This window comes from Cyprinodon tularosa, unplaced genomic scaffold (assembly GCF_016077235.1).
Source record: "Cyprinodon tularosa strain WSP-4 unplaced genomic scaffold, ASM1607723v1 ctg172, whole genome shotgun sequence".
In the NCBI taxonomy this organism is placed as follows: Eukaryota; Metazoa; Chordata; class Actinopteri; order Cyprinodontiformes; family Cyprinodontidae; genus Cyprinodon; species Cyprinodon tularosa.
The window spans coordinates 93,346-118,130 of NW_024038551.1; the positions used below are offsets into that span (position 1 = coordinate 93,346).

Consider the following 24,785-nt stretch of genomic DNA (forward strand, 5'->3'; position numbering starts at 1 on the left):
CCAACTGTATTGGTCCTAACACTGATCCTTGTAGGACACCACCAGCAATCATTATAGGTCTGATCTATCTTTTTTAGTTTAACAATGTTACTGCCTAATATCACAGAGGTTTGAGTCCAAAACTTTCCTCCTCGAAGAAAGAAAGGTCCTTTATTTTTCTATGGTGGAGAAATTTAGACCAGATTTTTTCTCCTTTATTTTATTTGCATTTGTTTCCTCATATCTGAATATTTTTGTTTATTTTATTTTATTTAATATTTTTAGTTATACAGCATTTCTGGGACATAAATTGTCTCTATTAAAGACTAGATTTTTTTCCAACCCGAAACCTGGTCAGGTTTTAAAGTTTTTAACTTTTCCTTTTCTGCTGAAGATTTGACCTGACATCAGTTGTATCAAAGAAGCAGATATCAATGAGTATCTAAACACAAACATGATGCCCATGTGACAGAACATGAGCTGCCTCCTCTATCTCCCTCTGCCTGGTGGAGCTGAAGGTCCCTCTCTCTCAGACGTGACTCCAGGTCTATATTTAACCCACAGGTCCCCTCCCACCCACTTTCACACATACTCGACATATTGAGGCGGCTGAGAGACGACTAGCAGGATGGAGGTAAAACTTTCAAACTTTTTGTCTGCTGCACACTGTTACCGGTTTTGGTGTGTCCTGCTGCGTCACACTTGAATTTATCAGAAATTACACAAAGTTGAGCTAAATTGTCACTGCAGGAGATTCAAGCATTTGTTTTATACTATTCCTCTGATTTAAAGGATGTTTTGAGTCAGTTCTTCTTTCAATCGATGGTAAGGATCCTGTAGGGTAGATTGGGCGATTGACTGCAAACGAGCGCTAACAGGAAACCAACTTGGGCATCAGGTTTCGTCGACATTACAACTGTGAATCCAAAGCTTCTGCAGATATTCAAGACTCTCATCACCTTCAGTCAGTCCGAGGAGCCTGGAGATTTCACTGCAGGAAAACTTGGTTCATTACATTGTAAAGTTTCTTCCCATTTTAAACGTTGGTTCGGTTTGTCTGTTAGTTTTCCTCTGCAGCTCAGATCTTTACACTGTCCAAAATTCAAAATATTACTAGAAGTCCATTCAGCCATGCTGGAGTCCCTACGCTTTGCCCTCAGTCTCATATTATTCTGGATTAATCAATCATATTAAGGAAAAGAACAGATTAGAGTGAGGTAAGTCTTTGTGGCTAACACCAACCTGCCACGTGTCAATAACACAGAGCTGAAGATTTAGGAAAAATTTTCAAAAATACCTTCATTGGCCCACAGTGGGAAAAATTGGGGACTGTTGTAAAAAAAAAAACACAGAAGAAACAAGACTTTAAACATTAAGCTGTACAACAGGAAAGAAAAGAAATACACATGTGAAAGGGAACAAATGCTTTTCAGATAAAAAAAAAAAAATTGCATTCAGGTACAAAAAAAAGAGAAATGTTTACAGAACATAGTTATACCTGCGTAATTAGCAGTGTTATAGAAAAAACATATCTAGAGATCCAGAGAAGGAAAAACATGATCCAAAAACTCATTAACATCTATAGTGATTAATGTCTGTGTCATTTAGATAATTAGAATTAACACATTTAGTCAGTTTTATCTGTGTGTTTAACATCTAACTTTTCCACTTCATTGACTCGGAGGAACACCAGGCAGTTTTTCTGTCTTACAGAGAAAAACTTTTCATTGCCTTCACTCTGATCTGTTCAAAATGTGAAAACAACACTACCTGTTAGCTAACGCACATGCTCAGTGCGGACTTTATCAGGAAACTTAGCAGGAAACTTTAGAAAATAGAGTCAGAAGCCAATTACGCAATGCAACTCTGCGCAATATATAAAAGATTCAGCTGCTGTTTCACTCAAATTATTCATGGATACTATTATGGTGCGAATTCTTCCCCCTTTTTATTGAAAAAAACATGCATTGCTTCACAAATAAAATGTTGTTTACCCTATACTCTACACTGTGTCAATATTTCTTAGACACAAAGCCAAAGAAGAACAATGTGAGAAACAACACCCACGTGTTTTTGTTTTTTAAGAGGAAAATGTCGAATTCAGGAGCTGCTAGTGAAAAACCTTTATGTTTAATCACCATCAGGGAGAGAAGCTCACATTCTAAACCAGACAGTTTGCTCTTCCACAAGCAATTAATCAAGAATGACCTTAAGAAATCAATCTGATAAGGGTTAGAGCCCCTTTATTAGCCAGGGAAGGTAACTGGGTATAAGTAGAGGAACATAATAAATGTATTCCCAGTAAACCACTGAACAGGTATGGCTGTTTGGGTTGAAGGAAAAGCAATATGGCAGCTGGTTTTAGGTTTGCTACACTAAGAATATGTCTGGAACCATGTTCACTGCATCATCCTCAGAGAAAACCACACAAAGCAAAGGAGCACAAATGCCTCATAGCAGCTGTCAAACATGGTGTTGGAGGATTGATTTTGCGTCTTCTAAAGCAACAGGATCTGGGCCCTATGAAGTAATTGACTGGACCATGAAGTCCTCTGGCTATTAAAGCATTTTTGAGTCACGATAAGCTCATGTGTCCAACAACTAAAGCTTGGTCCAAACTGGATTATCGTCAGAACAGAGGTCTAGCAGTAGGTCTGAGGAAAAGGAATGAAATTAGGTGTTGGAATGGCCTAGTCAAAGTCCAGATTTAAGGGGCCAGACAGAAAACGAGGTTCTACCAGCTCATGGATCATGGGAAGGACTTAGCTTTTTACCTACAGATGCTGGATTTTTGGCCTCAATCATCTTCATAATTAATAATAATGACTTGATGAAATATGTCAGCTGTTTCTCATCTGAGGTGGAAATTATAAGATACAAGCACCCAGCGAGAACCTGGTGATGATCAAATATGGAGGACAACTAAGCTATAGTGGATCACTCTTTTTTAGTATTAGACTATAAGTTTGAATAAAGCTTGGTAGGGATAAAATTATTTATGCTCAGTTGTATATTCCCTGAGTTATATCCAATGATTTGGTTTTATTCCTCAGTGAAGATTGTCCTCTGACTGGTTGAGACAGAAGGTTTTTACTGGTAGATCTTCAAGCTGAGTTCATTACTTTTAAAATTATGCTAACAGTGATTTCTTTCAGAATATACTTTTAATACAGTCAGTTTATTATTAGACGAAAACAGAAACCAGTGAGAACTAACCATCCAATGTGCTGCTTCACAGTTTACTTCTAATTAGGACACATTCAAAGGGCACAGAGCAGAAAAAACTGATGCTGGTGCCTATCTCCAGCTGTCTACAGGCGAGAGGCGGGGTCCACTCTGGACAGGTGGCCAGTCCATTGCAGGGCAACACAGAGACAAATAAACAAGCAACTAAACATGCACACACTGAGACCTAAGGAGAATTTAGAGAAACCAATTGACCTAAGAGTCATGTTTATGGACTGTGGGAGGAAGCCGGAGTACCCGGAGAGAACCCATGCATGCTCAGGGAGAACATGCAAACTTCATGCAGAAAGAGTGGCTGGGCCTTCTTGCTGCAAGGCCGTAGTGCTACCCACTGTGCCACTCAGCAGCCCTGATATTACATTTAATGCATAATATCAATAAACTGCATTAACATCGTGTTATTTCATTAGATTTCTCCCCACAGTTGAACCCCTAACTACTGCCCTCACTGGATCTGACAGAAACATCATGCTTCTGTCAAATTGTCTGCCGTTTTGGTTTACAGACATTAGGAAAACTAAAGCAAACTATGCTAAATAAACATACAGTACACCATACTGAGCAAAAACAAGCTAAAAAGGATAAGGTAACATAAATTAAGGTAAGTTTATGAGGCTATGATAACTTAACCTAAGGTAAGCTGAGCTAAACCAAGATAACATAAAGTAACTAAGAATAGAGTTTGTGAAGCTAAGCAAGGTAAGGCAAGGTAAGTTAAGATAGGCAAGGCCTACATGAGTCAAGTTTGACTGAGGTGAGGTAAGGTAAACTGAGCTAAACTAACTAATCACTGACAAAGCAGGACCTATATAAAACAAGGGATAGCTACAAAACATTAGTCTAAAGTGATCTAAAGTAAACTAAGTTATTATTGAAGCTAAGGTAACCTTGAGCTAACCTTAACTTAGCGACTTAAACATAACTCCACTGTGTTTGGTTTAGCTTTATTTAGGCCGAGTATGACCTATCCCACTAGGGTTATCTTAGAATGACTCAATGTTTACTGGCTGCTTAAACTTAGCATATAGAAACCTTAGCCTGGTTTATAACTTTGAGCTGATCTATTTTAGTAACTATCTCTATTTACAATGGCTTGCAAAGGCTTACCATACCTTAGGCTTTTTTAGCCATTAGTATAGACCTATATTAGCTTTTTTTTTTTTATTAGTTCACTTACCTTATTTTTCAGTATTCTCAATTAAATTGATAAACTAGAGGAAAACTAACTGTTGCTTTTGATTATGTTTTTCAGACTGTTACACTAATCAAATCATTTATTAGACCTTAACTATGGAGTTGCATTAGGATTAAAAATATCTTTTACAAGAGAGACCTACTTAATGAACAAAAAAAATCCATAAGTATATAAGCAGCTACGGTACATAAATCACAGTAATTTGAACAAAGCAATATGTATTTTCTGTTCTACTCCTAAATATTTAATTAATGTAAAGATTTATATTAAAAAACTTTTTTTCAGACTAATCAAGACTGTGGTACATTGCTGAAATATGCAGATATGCAAAAAGTTGTCCTCAGAACATTCAAAGTCAAACATTAAGGGGCCCACTAAAGGTAATTAATAGAGATGACAGAAAGTAGGTTAGGAGTTATTTGCTGAGCTTTAAAGATGCCAATACTGTCTGCAGATGGTTAAAGATCTCCTACCAACAGACATTGGTTAGTCAGCAGCATAAAGAGATAAAACTGCATGCATCTACATCATATTATTATAATATAATAAGTATCCTAGTTTCACTTGTAATTAGCCCTGTGGGTGATGTGGGCGGTGTTCATAGTCCAGGTCAGGACATCTGACATGTCCTGAGCTGCTCAAGAACCTTGTTTCCCAATGTCGTGAGGTGTCATCACTGTTTATCAGCCCAACACTGGTTGCATGGTCTGAAAATAGCTTTGGAGTCATGGGTGGCGCTGCACAGTTATAGGTTTTCAATGAAAATCAATTCAACAATAGTTTATCGATCCCAAAGTGAAATTAAACATATTTTTCAGTGCCTTGTTGTATATGTGTCTATATGTTCATAGTTGTAGGCAGGGACCTAAACTTTGTCCCTTCTTATAGACGGCTTCACAGTTGCTTTTCCACTTGAGTTTGTTATCCCGGTGAACACTGAGGTATTTAAACCTGTATGTTTTCAGTTAAGGCTTATTTATACTTTAGAAATTGTGAGAATGCAAATTGTCCCCCCCCCGCCCATTCTGCAGACCCTCTAGTGCACCTCTACAAAATTGTAGGTGACTGCAGACAGTAGACCTCTGATTGGTCAAATCTTCATCCGCTCTACACTATGCGTATTTCCTGTTTGGTACCTTACCGGCTTGTTTTGTTTGTATGACCGCCCATTGTGGAAAACGATTCGTGAAGATGAACCAGCTAGAAGAGCGAAGTGCAAGAGAACACTAGGACCCTTTTTCTACCTGGATACCCACTAGAGACTGACATTTTTTCGGGAATCCCACGGGTCACGGGATTCCCGTGAGATTCCCGTGGGATGGGAGTCAGTATTAGTAACGATCACGGGATTGGGACGGTACAGGATTAAACATTAACGGGAGCAGACGGGAGCGGGAGCAAACCAATAGTAACTTCCGCTCTGAGTTTTTCACCCGCGCTCAAAAACAACAAGAATGGGAGTGGTGCAGGAGCGGGAGTCATTCTGAATGGGAGCGGGATGGGAGTGGGAGTAATTTCACCAGGAGTGGGACGGGACAGGATTTAGATTTCTACTCTGGCCCGGGATCGGGAAGGGACACCATTTTTTTCTGTGGGAGTGGGACGGGACAGGAGTGAAAATCCACTCCCGTGTCAGTCTCTAATCCCCACTCTTTTTCACCCTCATGTCCCTCCATTGACGCACAAACTTGCCCCCACTTCCTCACTGCCTCGGCCGCATCTAGACCCACAGCTAGTTTGTGATTAGTATCTGCAACAAGTTCACTGCGACACACTGCTGCGGGAGGATAACCAGCCCTTTAATAAAAGACTGGGCTCAGAACACAGCCTTGTGTGATGCCAGTATTGAGGATGATGATGATGATGATGATGATGATGATGATGATGATGATGATGATGATGATGATGATGATGATGATGATGATGATGATGATGATGATGATGATGATGATGGAGCAGCCCGTCCTGACATCGGCAAACCTGTTGGGTCTTTAAGCATACTGGTGTTGGTCAATGTTAGATGGGGTGTAGTTAACATGCTGTAACATCAGTCGTTCCATACATTTCATGATCAACAGGGACAGAACGACAGGCCACTACTCATTCCACCCTGTAATGGCAGAGGACTTGGTCATTAGTTTTTACACAGGTGGATGCTGTAGCTTGCTGAAGCAAACGGTTGGACTTGATCCTGAGTACTGCTGCAAGCTGACGAGCACATTACCAATCCTGGTTCTCCATCTGGTTCTGGTGGCTTGCTGCCATGCTGGACTAGCGGCGCCTGATATCATTGGATAGTGGGAGGACTGGTCATGTTCTGTTGGTGTCCCCTGTATCCTTTGCCCTTCTGCTGGTCAGGGGAAAAAAGGTGTTGAGCTGGTCTGATGGAGAGGTATTGTTGGGGTGGAGGATGGCACTGTCTGTAGTCAGGAAGGTTCAACTTAATACCTCTCTTTAGGTCTGTGCTAGTCCTCCCAAAGGTCTCCCCGTCCCTCCCTACTCAATCTCTGGCCTGTAGAAATGCTCTGGTGTTAGTGTTGAGTCAGGGTTTTTGGTTGGGGGATATTATCTGCTATTTTGTTGTTGTTCTCCATCTGGTTCTCGCCAACCGTTTTTGGGGAGAACCAGATGGAGGGGAGATGACTTTATGTCACCTGGATTATTTAGCACCAGTAAGGTCTTCCGCATCTAAAGGTCTACTACGGAAATTACAAACTGCTCAGAACAGAGCTGCCAGGTTGGTTTTACATTGTTTCACAACAACAAACACTATCAGCAGTGTTGTGCCTGAACGCGTTCATTGAACGAAAGTTCATGAACTCGTTCATATTTTGGGCGAACGTGAACTGAACGTACTGCATTATTGCCTGATGAACATTATTGTGAACTCGTTCATTCTGGTGTCTGTGAACGGCATGCTCTCTCAGTTCAGCTCCGTTCAATAGGTTGCCAGATTTCTATAGAGCCCTCCAGGCGAAACCCCGGCTAAATCACACCGTAAACAGGCCTTAATATGTAGCGGGAAAAACACCCAATCTGGCAACAGCAGCTACCAGTGTCGTAGCCTACAGCCGCGTGCGTCATCAAAACAAAATGCAGCGTGGAAGCAACAGCAGCATGGAGGCGACTTAAAACAGGTTTATGACCAGGTGGTCGGTGAGGATGATGGCAACAAGTTTGCCCGCCGGCTTTCAGTAAAAAAATCCGCACTTCAGTAACCTTAAATTCCTACCTCAGCCTGGTCCCTCAGTTTGTGTTAGTAAAATGTTCTTGAGCGAGGTCTTCAACAGGGGATCCGCGACCCCTAGGGGGTCCACGGAGATACTGCATGAGGGTCTGCATGGTTAGTTGATATTTTTATATTCCCCCCCTGCATTTTTTTCCCCACTAATTGAAATGTCTAAATACTCATTAACATGAAATCAACACACTGTAGTAAAAAGATAAATGGAGGCAGAAGATGTCTTTCAGTCATCAATGCACACATTCAGCGACACACAGGAGCTCTTTCAAGCTGGGCACCGTTTCCTTCACAACACCTGTCCCATCAAGCAGGAATCAGAATCAGAAAAACTTTAATAATCCCAGGGAGAAATTAATTTCTTTACATTACTCCATCTGTAATAGAGTGACTATAGGACACAATTTCATACAATATATATAGTTAGGGGGTCCCCGCTCCATCTCGCCATCAGTTTGGGGGTCCTTGGTCTGGAAAACATAGAAGACCCCTGTTCTTGAGGGTTTTACTATCCATGTAACTTGTTTGTTAAACCTGCCTGGTATAATTTTCCAGGATTCCAGTATTCCTTTTTAGTATGTATTGAAATGGAATTTCAAATGGAAAAAATTATTAAAATAAAAAAAAAACATTTGCACCTTAAAGACTACTTTCCTACTTTTCTTTTAATAATTACTCATAAAAAAGACCATTCAAGCAGCACATTTTTCCTGATGTTTTTTGAGAATACTATACTGTAGGGGTGAAAGCTGCAGCTGCTACTAGTGTGAAGTGAATGGACAGCAACAAAGCATTAAAGCAACAATGGGGAAATGCTGTCCCCTCAATGCTAATGTAAACCCTGGTTGGATAAGGATTCAAAACTGGATATGAAGATGAAATCTGACGCACAGTTTCAGGGTTATAACTGATAAAATAATTGCTGTCTGTGGTTCTACAGAAGGCTATGGTGTAATTGAGCAATATATGAAAAAAATAAAAAAAGAACTATGAACTAGTTCATTTTTTAGAATTGTGAACTATGAACTGAACTAGTTCATTTTAAAATGTGTGAACTGAACTTTGAACTAGTTCACGTAGAAAGAGAACTTTCCCAACACTGACTATCAGTATGCATCGTCAACTTTCCTGGTTAATGCTAGAGTACAGATGATAGAAATGTGTGATTAGTGAATTAACATATTAACTGTATGAAAATGAGAATTAATGTAATAGATATAGGGTGACCAAACGTCCGTATTTCCCGGGACATATCCGTATTTTACGTCCTGTCCCGGGCGTCCCGGGTTTTTTTTAGAAAGTGAGGAAATGTCCTGATTTCACTGCGCACGACGCTCCGTGTGACGTAATCCCTGAGCCGCGTCAGTGCGGGCAGCCCTGTTCTTAATCAGAGGCTTTGTTCAAAAACCTGGGCTGCATCCTCCAAGGACGCGGTCTACCTAGAGTGGATCCTTCGAAGTCCTTGAAAATAAGGAGGCCGGAAGAGTTTTGGCTGTAAATTCGAACAGGTCCACCCTTCGGCGGGTTTTACCGACTTATGCTCTGTTGCTTAGCAACCGTGAAAGTTGACACACAAAGCAGGAAAAGAATGAATACCGAGGTTTTCAAAACTGTTTGTTTATTTATTTATTTAAAAAAAAGTTAAAGTGAACAAAGACTACACTCACAAGAATCCAGAGTGGAATAAAGGTTCCAACCAGCGGGAGCAGGAGCAAATCAAATCAAATGTAATGATAGAAACCTTAGTCAGTTAAATAACCTGCTGCTGTCATTTTGCACATCTCTGATGTTGCTGCTATTTTCAAATATCCATTACTGTAAAAATGTCCATAGCTGCATATTGGTTATTTATTCTCCAGTTTTATATTGTTAAAACACTTTACAGGATTTTATTGTTTATATTTTAACTCTTCCCTATTATGTTATTCTTATACATTTTTCTAAGGTCCTCATTTGTGTGACCATTTTCAATAATCTTTCTGCTGCTGTAAATTTGCCCATTGTGGGACAATAAATGGATTTTCTATTCTATAAAAGGGTTAGAAAGATATAAGTAAATCTAAACAATGTATTTATAAAAAATATATCTGCAAAATCTCTAATATTCAACAACAAAAAATACTTAGTTAAGCATATTGTGCAAAACAACAATAAAAAAATTAAACTCCTATCAGATTTATAGTCCCCACCCTGCAGATATATTAGAATCTGTCCTTAAATTCCAGCCAAACCCATTTACACAGTAACAGATAAAAACCTTTAGATAAATCAAACATTACCGCCACATATCTGACTCTATATGTAATGATCTCAGAATGTAGGACCCAGAATTCGAGGCGAGACTGGCAGTGGGAAAGTTCAAAGCGTTTATTTAACAAAAACAGGTCTGCTGCGGGGCGGATCTCTGCAGAAACGGGAGAAAACAGATCAGTGACTGGACATGGAGCTTAACACGACTTGGAGCAAAGTCACTGACCTGATTCAAAGTTCAGTCCGTCTGCGGAGCTTTGACCGCAGTTGCGGCGGGAGACGCCCCCAGAGTTCCTAGAGAGCGCGCAGCAGACGCCGAGCAGCAACAGAGTCCAGAGGGGAAATCCAAGGCCGAAGTCAGACGACAGTTCCAGGTTCAGAAGCCGGTAGAATCCAGGATCAGACAGGACAAACAGAGCAGACAGGGGCAAGGCAAAAAACTCGAAATCCTCAGGGCAGAAACTGGTCAAGATCAGGGAAACAGGCAGACTACAGATTGCTAAGGAACGTATCTCAAAAACACAAGAATAACCCGGCGCTGATGGTAGGCAAACACACAACTTAAATAGTAGAGGAACCAGGTGGAAATGATCGGCAATAATCAGCCGCAGAACCAATTAGACAGAAAAGCAAGGAGCAAAGGAAAAAACCAAACCATCAGCGCCGAGATCATGACACTATAACCATTAAAACAACTATTTTCATTCATCTCAGACGGAACTATTCACAGACTTGTATTATAGTAAACTGAACTTCCAATTTTCACCACTGTTCTGCGCCACGTAACATTTCCTCTGATCACGGAGCAAATCCCGATGATGAGACATTTGTTCTTTCAATCAAACCAGGCGGTGGTCTTCTATCAGCTAATAAAACGTAGCTGTATTACTGCATGGCCACACAGCTTCCATTGGTGTCGCATGTAACCAGGCGCCCTCCTGTCCCCACCTATCCTCAATAACCTTCTACAGAAGCACCATAGAGAGTTCTGAGCAGCCCTCTCACTGTGTGGTGTTCAGGCTGAAGCCTCTTCCCTCCATAAAAGGCATTTCATCCCAGCGCTCATCAATGACCCCTCACACCCCCATAATTACATGTCCTCCCCGCTGCCCTCTTGGAAGAGGCTTCACAGCATTTGATGCAGGACCAGCAGATTCAGAAACAGCTTTTTCCCCACCGCCATCAGACAGCACTGACTCCGCATCACACTGATAACACCAAACCAAAATTCTGCATATTTGCACCATACCAATGCATTTTTTACACCCTTTTTTTTCTCCCACATTGTTTACATTTGATCAGTGCTGCACTTTAAGGAATGGAAATGTTCTGAAAGCTATACAAAACGAAATTTTGTTTTGTACACACACTGTGTATACAAAATGAGAAAAATAGTCTAAGGCTAATGTAAGATCCACTGTCAGGCAGGGTTAATCTGGCATTATGTATTAGGTGAGTGGAGTGTCCTCTCCCAATGGAGGCAAAAGAGGCTAAAAGGAAAGAAGAAACAGATGAGTGCAACAGCCTGATGTATTAATGTCAGTAATATTCAGCAACTTTTCCTGTGGTGCAGGAAAAAAAGGTCTGGGTGACTGGAGTCAGCCTGGCAGGGAACAACCCTAGTGCTGAGCAGCATGGCTACAACAAGAACTGCCTACAAGGCCGTATCTTATACCAGACTTGTTATACAGTATTTTATTTTATTGGGGCCAAAGGGCCAAAAAACACCTTATGGGCATAAATAATTAATCTGCTTTGTCAAATAAAATCTGTGTCAAACTATACACTGGAAAAAATCTAAATCTAGACTGACAAATCAATAATTTTTTCCTAAAATAAGTGCATTTGTTCTTGGATTGAGGACGTAAAAGAGTCATTTTGCCAATGGAACAAGACAGTTTACACAATTATATTGTCTTATTTCAAGTGCATGTTATCTAATTATTTTATTTTAAGAGTAAAAATACTCATTCTATTGGCAAAGTATCTTGTTTACCTACTCAAATTAAGGTTAAAGACACTTAATTTAAGAAATGTTTTACTTATTTCATTTTCGTTTTTCCAGTGTATAGGATTACTGACTGATCAGAAAGAGGAAAACATTTATTTATTCCAGAAAAGCACAAATAGTTTAGGAACGAGTCTGTGTTCAAATCTAAAAGAAATTAAATTTAAATCAAATTCTGTTATAGATCGCATTTCCTGTTCATTTTCTACATTAATCACACTTTTTACCGTCTCAAGAAAGAGGTTAAGTTCTTCACTTGCCATGTTTGTGTGTGCAGGGCTGTATTTTTGCTGTTTCATTTATTGGATTTCTGAGTTTAAAGATTTTACTCTTTTTTCTTTTGCAAAAGCATTCAAAATGTTACTGTTATTGTTAGTAGTAGCTAAGAAGGCCAATGTTATTTTAGGCCTTGGAGTTGATGCAGAGGGAAATGATAATGGCAGTAACACGAGTGAGGAAGAGGAGACGAACGAGGTGGGAGAGGATATAGAGGAGGAAATGGGCATGAAGAGGAGGAGCAAAGAAGGGGAGCAGGAACCACCAAAAAAGAAACAGTACTTGGTATAGGTACAATGTGCACTGCTGGGTCGTGCTAAAATTTATGCAAACCTCTTTAGATCCAGGGGTTGTGGTTGAAACCTGGGCTTTCTGTCAGTTTAGAATAAATAAAAATAATTCAAGGTGATGCCTGTATTTCAGGATATATGTCAGGTTTGGACATTTATAAACTAATTTAGTTTCCATTCCTATAATGAAATAGGCCTACATACACACACAAAGTTTTCAGGTAAAAAATTCAGGCAGATCGACCGATATTTAATCGGCTCGATGAATATCATGCATCCCTAGTTAGACTTAGACTTATACTTCGACAGACTTTATTGTCATTTTGTACACAGAGTATACAAAACAAATTTTCTTTCAGTACAGCTCTCAAGATATTTCTATTTCTATAATGCAGCTGTGATCAAATGTAAACATGAGACTGGTATATGATTTACAGTTTTCCAACATTCAGTACTTTGTTTCCCTGAGTGGAGTCTGTATTTTTATGGTGACGTCTCCAGGTCTGTGGGGCGGTGCCTCATAGTAATGGCAGACTCTGTGTACCAACTGTCCTCTGGTCCTACCAGAGTCTTATTTGCTCTCAGCCCAGATAATCGTTTGACCTGCTGATTCCATACACAGCCGGGTCTCCATTATTCCCATGAGGCAGCTCTGTCCAGTTGTTCATTTTATATAATCTTGTCCATCCTGTTGATCAGGGAGTAGACGATGAGATGCTGATGCTGGTTTCACTGTTGGTTTAGCTCTGATGTCGGCTCATTTGCTAAAGTTCTGGGTCTTTGACCGTGCCTCCCCTCTGTCTGGCATATTTCCTCCAGGAATACCGTTACATTTCCGGGGTCCAGCCAGTCCAGTGTCGTTTCAGGCTGAATCCTCTTTGGTGTGTCCCCTCTGCTAACCCGGTGGGCAAAAGCTGCTATCTCTATCTATGCCGCCATCTTGGCTGTAAAATCCCCCTACACCGCTGAACATTTAACAGCAGGACCTTAAATTAATCACGCAGACTTGCTAAAAGCAGCATCAGTTCTTTGTGGGGTTTTTTTTTGGTCTTTAAGTTTTTATACTGGGTTATCAAATGTCCACCTGTTTAATTTTGTTATCAGACAGTCTTCTCTTCTTTTTTTTAACATTCTTTATTTAAGATTATTAGGAATCCAACACACATACATATGTATATTTTTGAATGCACCTACATAAAGGAAAAAAAAACAAACAAGGGGGGGGGGGGGGGGGTCACAGCAAACATTTAAGTCCATTTTGGCAATTGACATTTAGATGTTTTCATCGGCTCACATGAAAGAGAAATGTTTATATCCAGTGTCTTTTATGTCAAGGGGCCTAGCAGCTTTTTATAACACTTAGCATCTTTATCAGAGTGGCCATCCAAAGTGGGAAATAGCTGGGGTCCAAACACTCAGAAAAATGCCCATTTTTACATGAAGTTTTGCTGTTATCTTTTCCATTATATACACATTCTTCAATCTTTCTTGCCACTGTTGAAGGGTGGGAGGCAAAGGGTTGAGCCAAGACAAAGTTATCATTTTTCTCGCTACTAGTAGCAGAATCTGTAGTAACTGGACTTCCTTTTTCCCAATATCGTCAAACCCAGTATATAATGCAGTGGGTTCAGTGGTAACGTGAACTTGAGTATTTTTTTAATTTCTGTCTGAACCCCAGTCTTCTCTTCTGTCGTTGTCAAAATCTATGTAAAAGTTGTGAAACAAAGTCCCATATGAGATAATGATTGTCTCCCCATAGTGGTCTGGAGCTCACTCATATGCAGAGCTCGTTAGCAGCTTTTCATGATTTGCATTTGTTTTTGCTACTGGCAGCATTTTCCTTTTGTATTTTTTTTGTGTGTAGGCATCATTTATGTGTTTGCAGGCTATTTGAACCTTGCTGTTCTGTGTTTAGTATCTTTGCAGCATTTCTCTTTTACAGTGTTTGTCCTTTTCAGTCTAATTTATCTGTTTGCACTTTTCCAATGTATTCTTGTTTAGGTATTAGGTTTATATATATATTATGTATGTTTTTGGTCATTAATTACTGACTAAATAATGTTTATTACTTCTGCTATTTATTCCTAGAATTGTGGCTGTAATTATTGACTTTATGGTCGTCTGAATTAGTTTTATCATGGTGATTGTCGAGCTTTGTGTTTTTATTATCTATATAGTATTATTATTAGTGGTATGGATTTATTTCTTTGTTAAAATGTTGATTTTGTTATTTATTTTATGGTTTTTATATATCGGTTATTTGGCAATTTCAAAATAATAACTACTTAACTTTTTTACTGGCTATTATTTGTTGTTTTATTTATTGGTTTCTAATGGTTATTTATTGGATTTATTATCATATATTGATTATAGTGATGCAGTTCTTAGTTTTATGGTCATAATGTGTTTTAGTTTATTTATTTATACTTTAAATTAATCAATTAGTCATAAGTTGTTTTTTTATAAACTGTAAGGTTTGTTTTATAGTTTTTACAAAATTTTTTTTATGCTCATTATTATTCCACTGATGGTTACTGGTTTGTATGATGTTGCTGATTTTGGGTGTTTAGTGATTTTTCCGAAGTTCCATGGTTGCTATTGCTGGTTTGATATTTATTTAATAATTTTTTCAATGCTGTTTTATGGGGGATTTTTATGAATTCTGAATCTCATACCAAAATGTTGAATCTCAAAAATTGTCCAAAGACAATAAAATGATCCAATTTGTTTATGACCGTCTGTAGAAAAGGATTAGTTCCTACTGGTGCTTTAGAACCCGGTTCTCTGTCGGGTCAAATAAAGGCTCAAAGGAGGTCTGTTCCTCTCAAACACAGACCCTGACAACCATTGCTGCTCAAACAAACAGTCAGCAAACCTCCAGCAGATGGAGGAGGAAGTGGGTTAACGGCAGTTTTCTTTCTTCACTCTCCACCCTCTGCTTTCAGGCTGCCTGTGTGTGTGTGTGTGTGGGGGGGGGGGTTATCTGATGAATGTCAGCTATGTAAAGCCTTCAGCTGAGATGGACGTGGATCATCCCCACGTCAACAGCTGGGTGTGGGGAGTTCTGGGTATCTTTGTGAGGACCCCACAGACAATCTCACTGTTTGATGCAGAAACAGAAGCTTAGGTCAGGGGTCTTCAACGCTTTCCAGGCCAAAGACCCCCAAACTGATGGAGCGTGGACCCCTAATTATATATATTGTATGAAATGGTGTTATATCAAACTGGTCCTATAGTCACTCTATTACAGATGGAGTAATGTAACAAAAGTAATTTCTTCCTGGGATTATTAAAGTATTTCTGATTCTGATTCCTGGTTGATGGGACAGGTGTTGTGAATGAAACGGTGCCCAGCTTGAAAAAGCTCCTGTGTGTCGCTGAATGTGTGCATTGATGACTAAAAGACATCTAATGCCTCAATTGTTTATCATGTTAATGTGGATTTAAAGACATTTAAATAAGTGGAAAAAATTGCAGTGGGGAATATAAAAAAAAAAGTTATGAACCAAAACATTTGCGACCCCCATGCAGTACCTCCGTGGACCCCCTTGGGGTAACGGACCCCCTATGGAAGACCTCCGGCTTAGAGCTTCAAGTCCAGAAGGTAACAGAACCTGAACAAGGATTTGTTCTCTCAGAGGAGAAACCAGAGGAAGAGGTGCAGGCGGATCCTCTCCTTGATCTCTTTCTTGGGATTTCTGAGAGTCTTTTTCAGACATCAGAACCTTTTAGGAGGAATGTTTTTATGTGAAAGCTCTGCCCCATGGATCCTTCAGGCTTCATCAGAGTTAACCTTAATTTCTACGACTCTTCTCTTTCTTTTCCTTTCCTGCAGTATTGAAAGCTCCAGCATCTCAGCCACTAATATAATTTCTGTGGTCTGCATCAAAGGCCATTAGGGAGCATCCAACCAATCAAATCTTCAGACACTCCAGAGTGTCAATGCTTAAATATGCCATTATTGTACTAATGTAAAAAGCTTCAGAACGGTCACAGTTGCAGATCAGAAAATGTTCCACCCTGCTTGAATCTGAAAAAGTTCCAAAATCAGGATTTTAGCTCCAAACAGAGATCAGATGGCTGAAATCTTTCTCTTTTTGCTAATTTTGTGATGTTTTCTGACTCTTTCTATTCATTATCTGGTTGTTTTGTATCTTGAAGATAAAAATTTTTTGATCATCTCTTAAGTGATATTTAAGCTGTGAGTTTGTTATAATTTACCAATCTTTTATTAGCTTTTGTTGGTAGTTTTTTGTAGGTTTTTTTTGTTCTTGGTCTAGGGAGGGGGTTCTCAAACTTTCCTTGGTGGGCCCCCTTTCTGTGAATAAAGATTTTATGCCCCAAACCAACCAATCTCCAACGAATCCTTTCGACGGTTCAAACAACATTAAACCTTACTGCCATTACATATTTTAAGGTGGTTTACTGTTTATTTTAAGGTCTGCAAGAATTCAGCATTATCATCAGTATTTATTATTTAAAAAAGTATTTAGTTCACTTCTACTACGCCCCCCTGCAATAATGCCCCCTCTCAGTTTGAGAACTACTCATACAAAGGAACAATAAGTTAAACAGGACCGACTCTCACCAGGTGTTTACCTGTGTTTCACCTTCCATCCTGCAGAAAGAGGCTCCGCCGCGCCGCTCTGTGGCCGAACTCGCAGGAAAATTCAAAGGCCCGGCTCCTCAGCCAAACAGCCCTGCTGGGAACCAAGAGGTGAGTTTCACAAACAAACAACAAGAGAGAATGGAAAATGTTTAAAATGTTCCACAGAGAGGCTGCATGAGGTGGAGCTAATTATGTTTGATTGGTTTTCATCAGGATAAGCCAGTGAGGAGACGACCGCCTCGAACCCTGCCGCTCCCAAACACAGACGAGGCGCAGGTGAGACACCAGCAAAGCAGATATTTCAGCCAATCAGAAGCTAAAATATATTAAATTATTCAAACAAAAATAGAGATGGGAAATATTTAAGCAGTTTTATATGGAGCTAAATTAGTCTCAATATTCACAAACTCACTATGTGATCCACACATGCACGTAATGTTTCAAACAAGCTCATAATATTTATATATTCATAAGAAAAGATTCAGAAAATTATTTCCAATGCATACATTAATCTTTATTTATAAGCTATTAATTGTCTTTGAACTGCACTGCATTTGTTTGCGGATCTTAGAGCCCAACAGAGCAGCTAAGATCATTTTCAATTTAATTAAGTCATCTCAAGGCACTTTACAGTTCACCAGATCATACAGTCAAATTGATACAAAGTTTTCTATCTAAGGAAAACCAGTTGATTGCATCGACTGATTGACTCGAAGGCAATCCCTCACACTAAGCATGCTTGTAGCAACAGTGGAGAGGAAAAACTCCCTTTAAGAGGAAGAAACCTCCAGCAGAACCAGGCTCAGTGTGAGCGGCCATCTGCTGAGGCCGACTGGGGTTCAAGGAGACAAAGCAGAGACACAAGAAGCAGCTGTAAAAGGCGGCCCCGTCCAGGAAACACACAGCCAGGCAGACGAGCACCAAGCCAGCTCCCATGTCAGAGGATGAAGAGAGCACATACAGCTAGTCACAATCAGAGAAACAGGACTACACTGAAATGCAGGCCAACCTCCAACATCTATTCACAAGGGCGTTGATGGCAGCAGCACAGCTGATATTTTTCTCCATGATGGAGTCACAGCCAAACAGGAAGAGACGAGGTGAAGCTACTATGAGAAAAAGCAGAGAGAGCAGAATGTTAGAGATTAAACAAGTAGATTCTGCAGAGTGGGAGTATAGAGATAAAATGAAGCAGAATGATGAAATGGGGGTCCCTATGTCCTCCAGCAGTCTAAGCCTATAGCAGCATAACTATAGAGATAGCTCAGGAAAACCTGAGCCACTCTAACTATAAGCTTTATCAAAAAGGAAAGTTTTAAGTCTAGCCTTAAAAGTAGACAGGGTGTCTGCCTCACGGACTAAAACTGGTAGTTGGTTCCACAGGAGAGGAGCCTGATAACTAAAAGATCTGCCTCCCATTCTACTTTTAGAAATTTATGGAGAGATATTTGTGCCATCGGTTTAGCGCGCAGGAACCAATCCGAGCGCGCAGTGAGACAACACGCGCGCGCGCAAAACCGGTCTAGCGCGCGCTCAACTCTGAAAAACCCTCTCAACACACTGTTCTCGCGCTCAGTTTCATCTCTGCGCGTGCTCGAATCCGTCTCTGCTCGCGCTCGCTCGACCTGCTCTCTCTCCGCGCCCAACACCAGCTGTGCGCTCGGCTGTTTCTCCGCACGCTCGACTCTCTGCGCTCGCAACTTCAGCAATATATGTAAATGAACCATACCATCAGCCAATCACACCCAGCTTCTTTTCATCCAATGAAAGCATTCCTTCCTTCTTCTTCTTCTTTTCTATCATGGCGGATCGCAAGCAACTTTAAGGTGCATACCGCCACCTACTGTTCATGAGTGTGTAGCAACATTGTTTTACATCTATTAAATTCTATTTTTTTATTTTGCATTCTGAAGATAACTAAATAATGCTTTCCTTAATCTATAAATATCCTTTATATTTCCTTTATTTCCCAATAATCCTTTAAGACTCCATTCTTGGCCTGTCATTTCAACTACTCTTCTCAATTTTTCCCTTTCAGGTTCATATGTTTTACAGTTCATTAATATGTAAGCATTCGTTCCAAATACTACATCCGGTTAAATGAAAAAAATAAATAAATAAATAAATAAATAAAAACACAATCAGGAAAATCAAAAACTCTTACAGTTATTTTTTCAACATTCCTAAGATAGTACTATAAAATATCTTGAATTATCTCAAATAAACTTCAGTAAAACAGTTATTAGATCATTGCCTCATCCATCTCTTTTACCTGCTATTGACATGGATTTAAATTTGCTGTTTTAAAAGAAAAATAAGGAGGATATTTCAGGTTCAAGTATGGTTCAACAGTATATAGATAATGTTTTGGATCATATTGGCCTTACTCTTAGCTTTTGTGGCGGGTGTTTCTTCTTTTTGTTGTTTTTTTATGGAGGTTGGCAAACAACAATTACCGCCACCAACTGAAAAATCCTGTCTATCAAATTATTCTTTTTAATATATATAATAAAGAATAACCCTCTTATTTAGAGTCCATCTGTAAAAGGTCTTCTAAATAATAATTGTTAAATTTCAGATCAGGTCTGCTGTCTGAATAATTGCGTTTAAATTAATATAACGGTCGCTGATCTAAAATCAGAGCAAACTAAACTTCTTAATGGAACGATTTCTTCAATCCATTGTAAGGCCAATATGATCCAAAACATTTCTTCTTTGTAGGCTGAATTCCATCACTGATTCTTTTACCCGGTTTAAAAATAAATTCTGAAACTAAAACAAAACACCATTCCTAATATTGGAATATTTTTGAAGCATCCATAAAAAATTTAACATATCCATAATATTTTTTATCTATATATTGTTGAACCATACTGGAACCTGAAATATCCTCCTTATTTTTCTTTTAAAACATCAAATTTAAATCCATGTCAATAGCAGGTAAAAGAGATGGATGAGGCAATGATCTAATAACTGTTTTACTGAAGTTTATTTGAGATAATTCAAGATATTTTATAGTAATATCTTCTGTCCATCAAATGGTTAGGAAACTGTAAGAGTTGTTTGATTTTCCTGATTGTGTTTTTATTTATTTTATTTTATTTTTTTCATTTAACCGGATGTAGTATTTGGAACGAATGCTTACATATTAATGAACTGTAAAACATATGAACCTGAAAGGGAAAAATTGAGAAGAGTAGTTGAAATGAAAGGCCAAGAATGGAAACTTAAAGGATTTTTGGGAAATAAAGGAAATATAAAGGATGTTTATAGATTAAGGAAAGCATTATTTAGTTATCTGCAGAATACAAAATTAAAAAATAGAATTTAATAGATGTAAAACAATGTTGCTACACACTCATGAACAGTAGGTGGCGGAATACACCTTAAAGTTGCTTGCGATCCGCCATGATAGAAAAGAAGAAGAAGAAGAAGGAAGGAATGCTTTCATTGGATGAAAAGAAGCTGGGTGTGATTGGCTGATGGTATGGTTCATTTACATACATTGCTGAAGTTGCGAGCGCAGAGAGTCGAGCGAGCGGAGAAACAGCCGAGCGCACACCTGGTGTTGAGCGCGGAGAGAGAGCAGGTCGAGCGAGCGCGAGCAGAGATGGATTCGAGCACGCGCAGAGATGAAACTGAGCGCGAGAACAGTGTGTTGAGAGGGTTTTTCAGAGTTGAGCGCGCGCTAGACCGGTTTTGCGCGCGCGCGTGTTGTCTCACTGCGCGCTCGGATTGGTTCCTGCGCGCACTCTCCATAGAAATTCTAGAAACCACTAGTAAACCTGCAGATTGAGAGCGAAGTGCTCTGTTAGGAACATAAGGAACAATCAGATCTCTGATATAAGATGGAGCTTGGCCATTTAAGGCTTTATATGTGAGAAGGAGGATTTTAAATTCTATTCTTGATTTAACAGGAAGCCAATGAAGAGAAGCCAGGATAGGAGAGATATGATCTCTCTTTTTAATTTTCATTAGAACTCTGGCTGCAGCATTTTGGATCAGCTGAAGGCTTTTAACTACAGTTTGTGGACTTCCTGATAGTAAAGAATTACAATAGTCCAGCCTTGAAGTAACAAATGCATGGACTAGTTTCTCAGCATCACCCCTGGACAGGATATTTCTAATTTTTGATATATTTCAGAGATGAAAGAAGGAAATTCTAGAAACTTCTTTGATATGGGATTTAAATGACAGGTCCTGATCAAAAACAACACCCAGATTTTTTACTTTATTATCTGAAATCAGAAAATAGCGAAACCCAAAAAAAATTTGAAAGAAGCGCACATTCTCCAGCTGGGCTGACATCTGAGAGGGCCCTGTCACACCTTGCCGACTTAGCCAGCGTATGCCCAGAATCTCCTGAAACACTGGCATACGCTGAACTTGCTTTTATTTTTTTTCAATTTTGGGTGTATGCATAGCGTATTCATAATGAGTACAGAACTTATGTCCAACAACAATTCAATTTTTCAATTCAATTCAAATTATGTATATAGCGTCAATTCACATCACATGTCATCTCAAGGCACTTTACAGTTCACCAGATCATCCAGTCAAACTGATTCAAAGTTTTCTATCTAAGCAAAACCAGTTGATTACATCGATTCATTGACTTGAATGCAATCCCTGCTTTTATCCAGTTCAACAGCCTAACTTATGCATAACGCACAGCAGTGTGATGCCCATCAAATGATGCACAAGCACCATTTGATGGGCATTAAGAAGCATCAGTTAAAGCTGCTCCCCTCAGGAGCCTGGATGTCGACGTGTTCCAGCATACTTCAGCGGGCTCATAACTTATTCAACGTATGCCAGTGTTTTTGCCAGATATACACTGGTCTAAATCGTCAAGGTGTGACAGAGACTTGACAAAATAACTGTTAACAGCTTAGCTCGTCCAGTGTAGGCCTAAAAGCTAACTAGCCTTCTTTGCTAAAAAGGACAAATCTGCCAAAATAAAACTCACTGCTATAATAAATCAACTCACCGGCCCAACAGATAGCCTGAAACCTTTGAAGCCCCGCCCCCTCATCGATGGCCTCTGTCTAGTAAAAGCTACGCTGATGTAGACTCTTGTTTTCTCCTGGTTACTACTTCCCCATCCCTATTTTATTACAAAAAAAAAAAAAGTAGATTGATCGGTCACCATTGTTTGTTTAAAAATCTTCCATCAACAATACTTCATAAACAGGTAAAACATCAGGCTGATGCCTTCTGGAAACGATAATCAAAGATGGCGTCATCCTTTCGATTCATCCCCACCATGTTTAAACAGCTCATTTTAAATGAACGTTCGTTTTTAGAGTTTTACCTGAAAATGAATTTCTGAAAGAATTATATTTTAATAAAAAGCCAGATAATTTACCAAAAGCAAAGCTTTAAACAACTGTGTTTAAAGCGTCATGGCTGCCATGAGAGGATCACAGCTTTTCTGTGAACATGGCGCTGGTGTCGATGGTCGGCATAGAGACGCTCCTCAGTCCTCAGATGGTTTTATTTCTGGATCTTGTTTTGTTTCAGCCTCCTTCAGGCGTCACGTCTCCTTCCAAAGTCAAGAGGAACTCTGCTCTGATCGAGAAGCTCCAGGTCAGTCCTGCTGCCCCCTGTTGCTGTAACGGTGGCATTGCAGTCTGACATCACTGTGACATCACTCTCTTTTTGTGCTCAGGCCAACCTGACTCTGGGCTCCCCCACTGCGGTGCCTCTGAAGAGCCCATGTAGAAAGCTACCTCCCGGCTTCACCCTGCCCTCGCCTGGCTCTGCCCCTCCTCTTTCTATAGTGACGCCCACAAGCCCCGCCCCCATCTCTCCGTCAACAGAAATTCCCACCTCCTTTGAAGCCCCTCCCTCTGCCGGAGAAGGAAACATCTTGCCAAGCATCAACAAGGTGAGAAAAATCTGAGGAGCTTCCTCTGACATCCCTGTGACCTAATCTGTGACCTCACCTGTGTGTCTGTCCCCTGATTGGTCCGTCTCCAGGGCAGAGCCCGACTCTCCATCCGGCGCCGTCCTCCATCCCGTCGTCACCGCAAGTCCAGCAGTGGTGACGATATGGGTGTTGGACAGGATGCAGCAGAAACACACCTGAGCTCCAGAGACGGGGGGGAGGAGAAGACCGCTGCCGAAGAGGGGGGCGAGGAGGACGAGGGTGGAGAGGTGTTTAAGAAGGAAGGTCCAACAGAACCTTCGGCACCACCGGAGCCAAAAGAAGCTCAAGAGATGAAGAGCAACACAGATGTGAAGGAGGGAGAGGAGGAGAAGAAGGAGGAGGAGAGAGGTCCATCTTCATCACAGCAGGGGGAGGAAGAGGAGGAGAAGAAGGAGGAAGAGAAACAACAGGAAAGCCCCAGCAATGAAAAAAGGAGAAAAGAGGAAGAGGAGGAGAACGAGGTCTGTCTTCTTCTTCTGTGATTCTAACTTAAACTGAACATGAAGCAAGACTGGAGAAGAACGGCTCACAGTTCAGACCTGAGAGCGGCTAAAAACATTTGGCTCCTTCCGATGACTTTAGAAATCCATTCAATCGAACCGGGTACTTGCAGCCTTCTCAGTGCAAAGCGCACTGCTCTAACTACATGGCTGACTGTTTAGAAACTTTAAATCTCTTATCCCTGACTTCAAACAAAAGCTGTTTCTTCTGACCTTCTCCTGGCCTAAAAACGCTCATATCTACATCACAGCAATAATTGAAAAGAGAAAAATAAACTGAAACTGTGATGATATAAAATGGTTCTGTTCAAATAAAAGTTTTACTGGTTCAGAACCTTCATTTCAGACTGAACTGCATCACTTCAGAAAAGTAAACCTCATATATGCAGCATTTAGCAGAATAAACGACCCCCCCACTAGGCCTCAGACCCTGGCTGGTCCACAGTGGATGGTTAGTTCATGTCTGCAGCGACGTTGATCACCGCCTGAGATGATTTACTGGAATCTCCTTTAGTCAGAGAATCTAAGATGGTGGTATTAGTCCAATAATCTGAATGATATTAGTTCATCCACTGTTTCTCCAACAGAGTTCGTCCCGATGAGGAATCAGACTTTTGGCCAAGTCAGAGCGAGGTCACCGTGACTTTGAGCCCTTGGGGTGCAGAGAGGGAGAAGCCTGCTGAAGGAAGATGGCTGCCGACGCCGGAGAGCAGAGACTCAGACAGGAAACATTTCCTGAAGTTCAGCTTTGAACGAAGCCTCAGAAGCAGCTGATGTGTTTTTCCTAACCTAAGCTTTTCCACACCGCGGCGCTGCATTTGATCCTTTTGTAAGAAGAGCGTGTGAAATCTGTCTTTTTGTAATGTCTTCCTGCTGGTTGGTGCCTATGATTTATAACAATCAGAGACTTTATCGGTGTTCAGAGCTGTGAAAGCATATTCTAGGCATTTTTTTTCTGAAATATTGAATAAAATTACTTTTTACAAATACAACCTGGAGCTTTTGTTGATCTAAATGCCCAAAATACTGTGGTGGGTTACCATAGTAATAATGTCTAACAAGCTGAACTAACCTCTGCTAAATAGGCTAACATAGTGGACCATTTCCTCAGAGCCAGCTGTGGGGTAAACTAACCCCTCATTCACAAGGACTTCATCATACTTTTCTAGTTCCTACTGATTCTGCTGCTGGATGCACAGATCCAGAGAAAAATGATTCAATGTGAAAAAGCAACATTAACCCTTTATTGCAGGCATCCC

General features: G+C 40.2%; 1 protein-coding gene across 1 annotated transcript; it reads left to right on the forward strand.

Moving 5' to 3' along the window:
- Positions 1-459: 459 nt before the first annotated feature.
- Positions 460-24,515, forward strand: dub (duboraya). The gene is made up of 7 exons (XM_038281543.1): positions 460-613; positions 17,110-17,202; positions 17,308-17,370; positions 22,618-22,683; positions 22,766-22,984; positions 23,077-23,487; positions 24,114-24,515. The coding sequence occupies exons 1-7, from the start codon at positions 608-610 to the stop codon at positions 24,126-24,128; spliced, it is 873 nt and encodes a 290-aa protein (XP_038137471.1). The 5' UTR covers positions 460-607; the 3' UTR covers positions 24,129-24,515.
- The last annotated feature ends 270 nt before the right edge of the window (positions 24,516-24,785 follow it).

Excerpts from the sequence above, each read along its gene's own strand:
- dub (XM_038281543.1), top strand. Across the intron at positions 17,371-22,617 it reads CAAACACAGACGAGGCGCAG|CCTCCTTCAGGCGTCACGTC; the intron begins GTGAGACACCAG and ends GTTTTGTTTCAG. Across the intron at positions 22,985-23,076 it reads TCTTGCCAAGCATCAACAAG|GGCAGAGCCCGACTCTCCAT; the intron begins GTGAGAAAAATC and ends GTCCGTCTCCAG.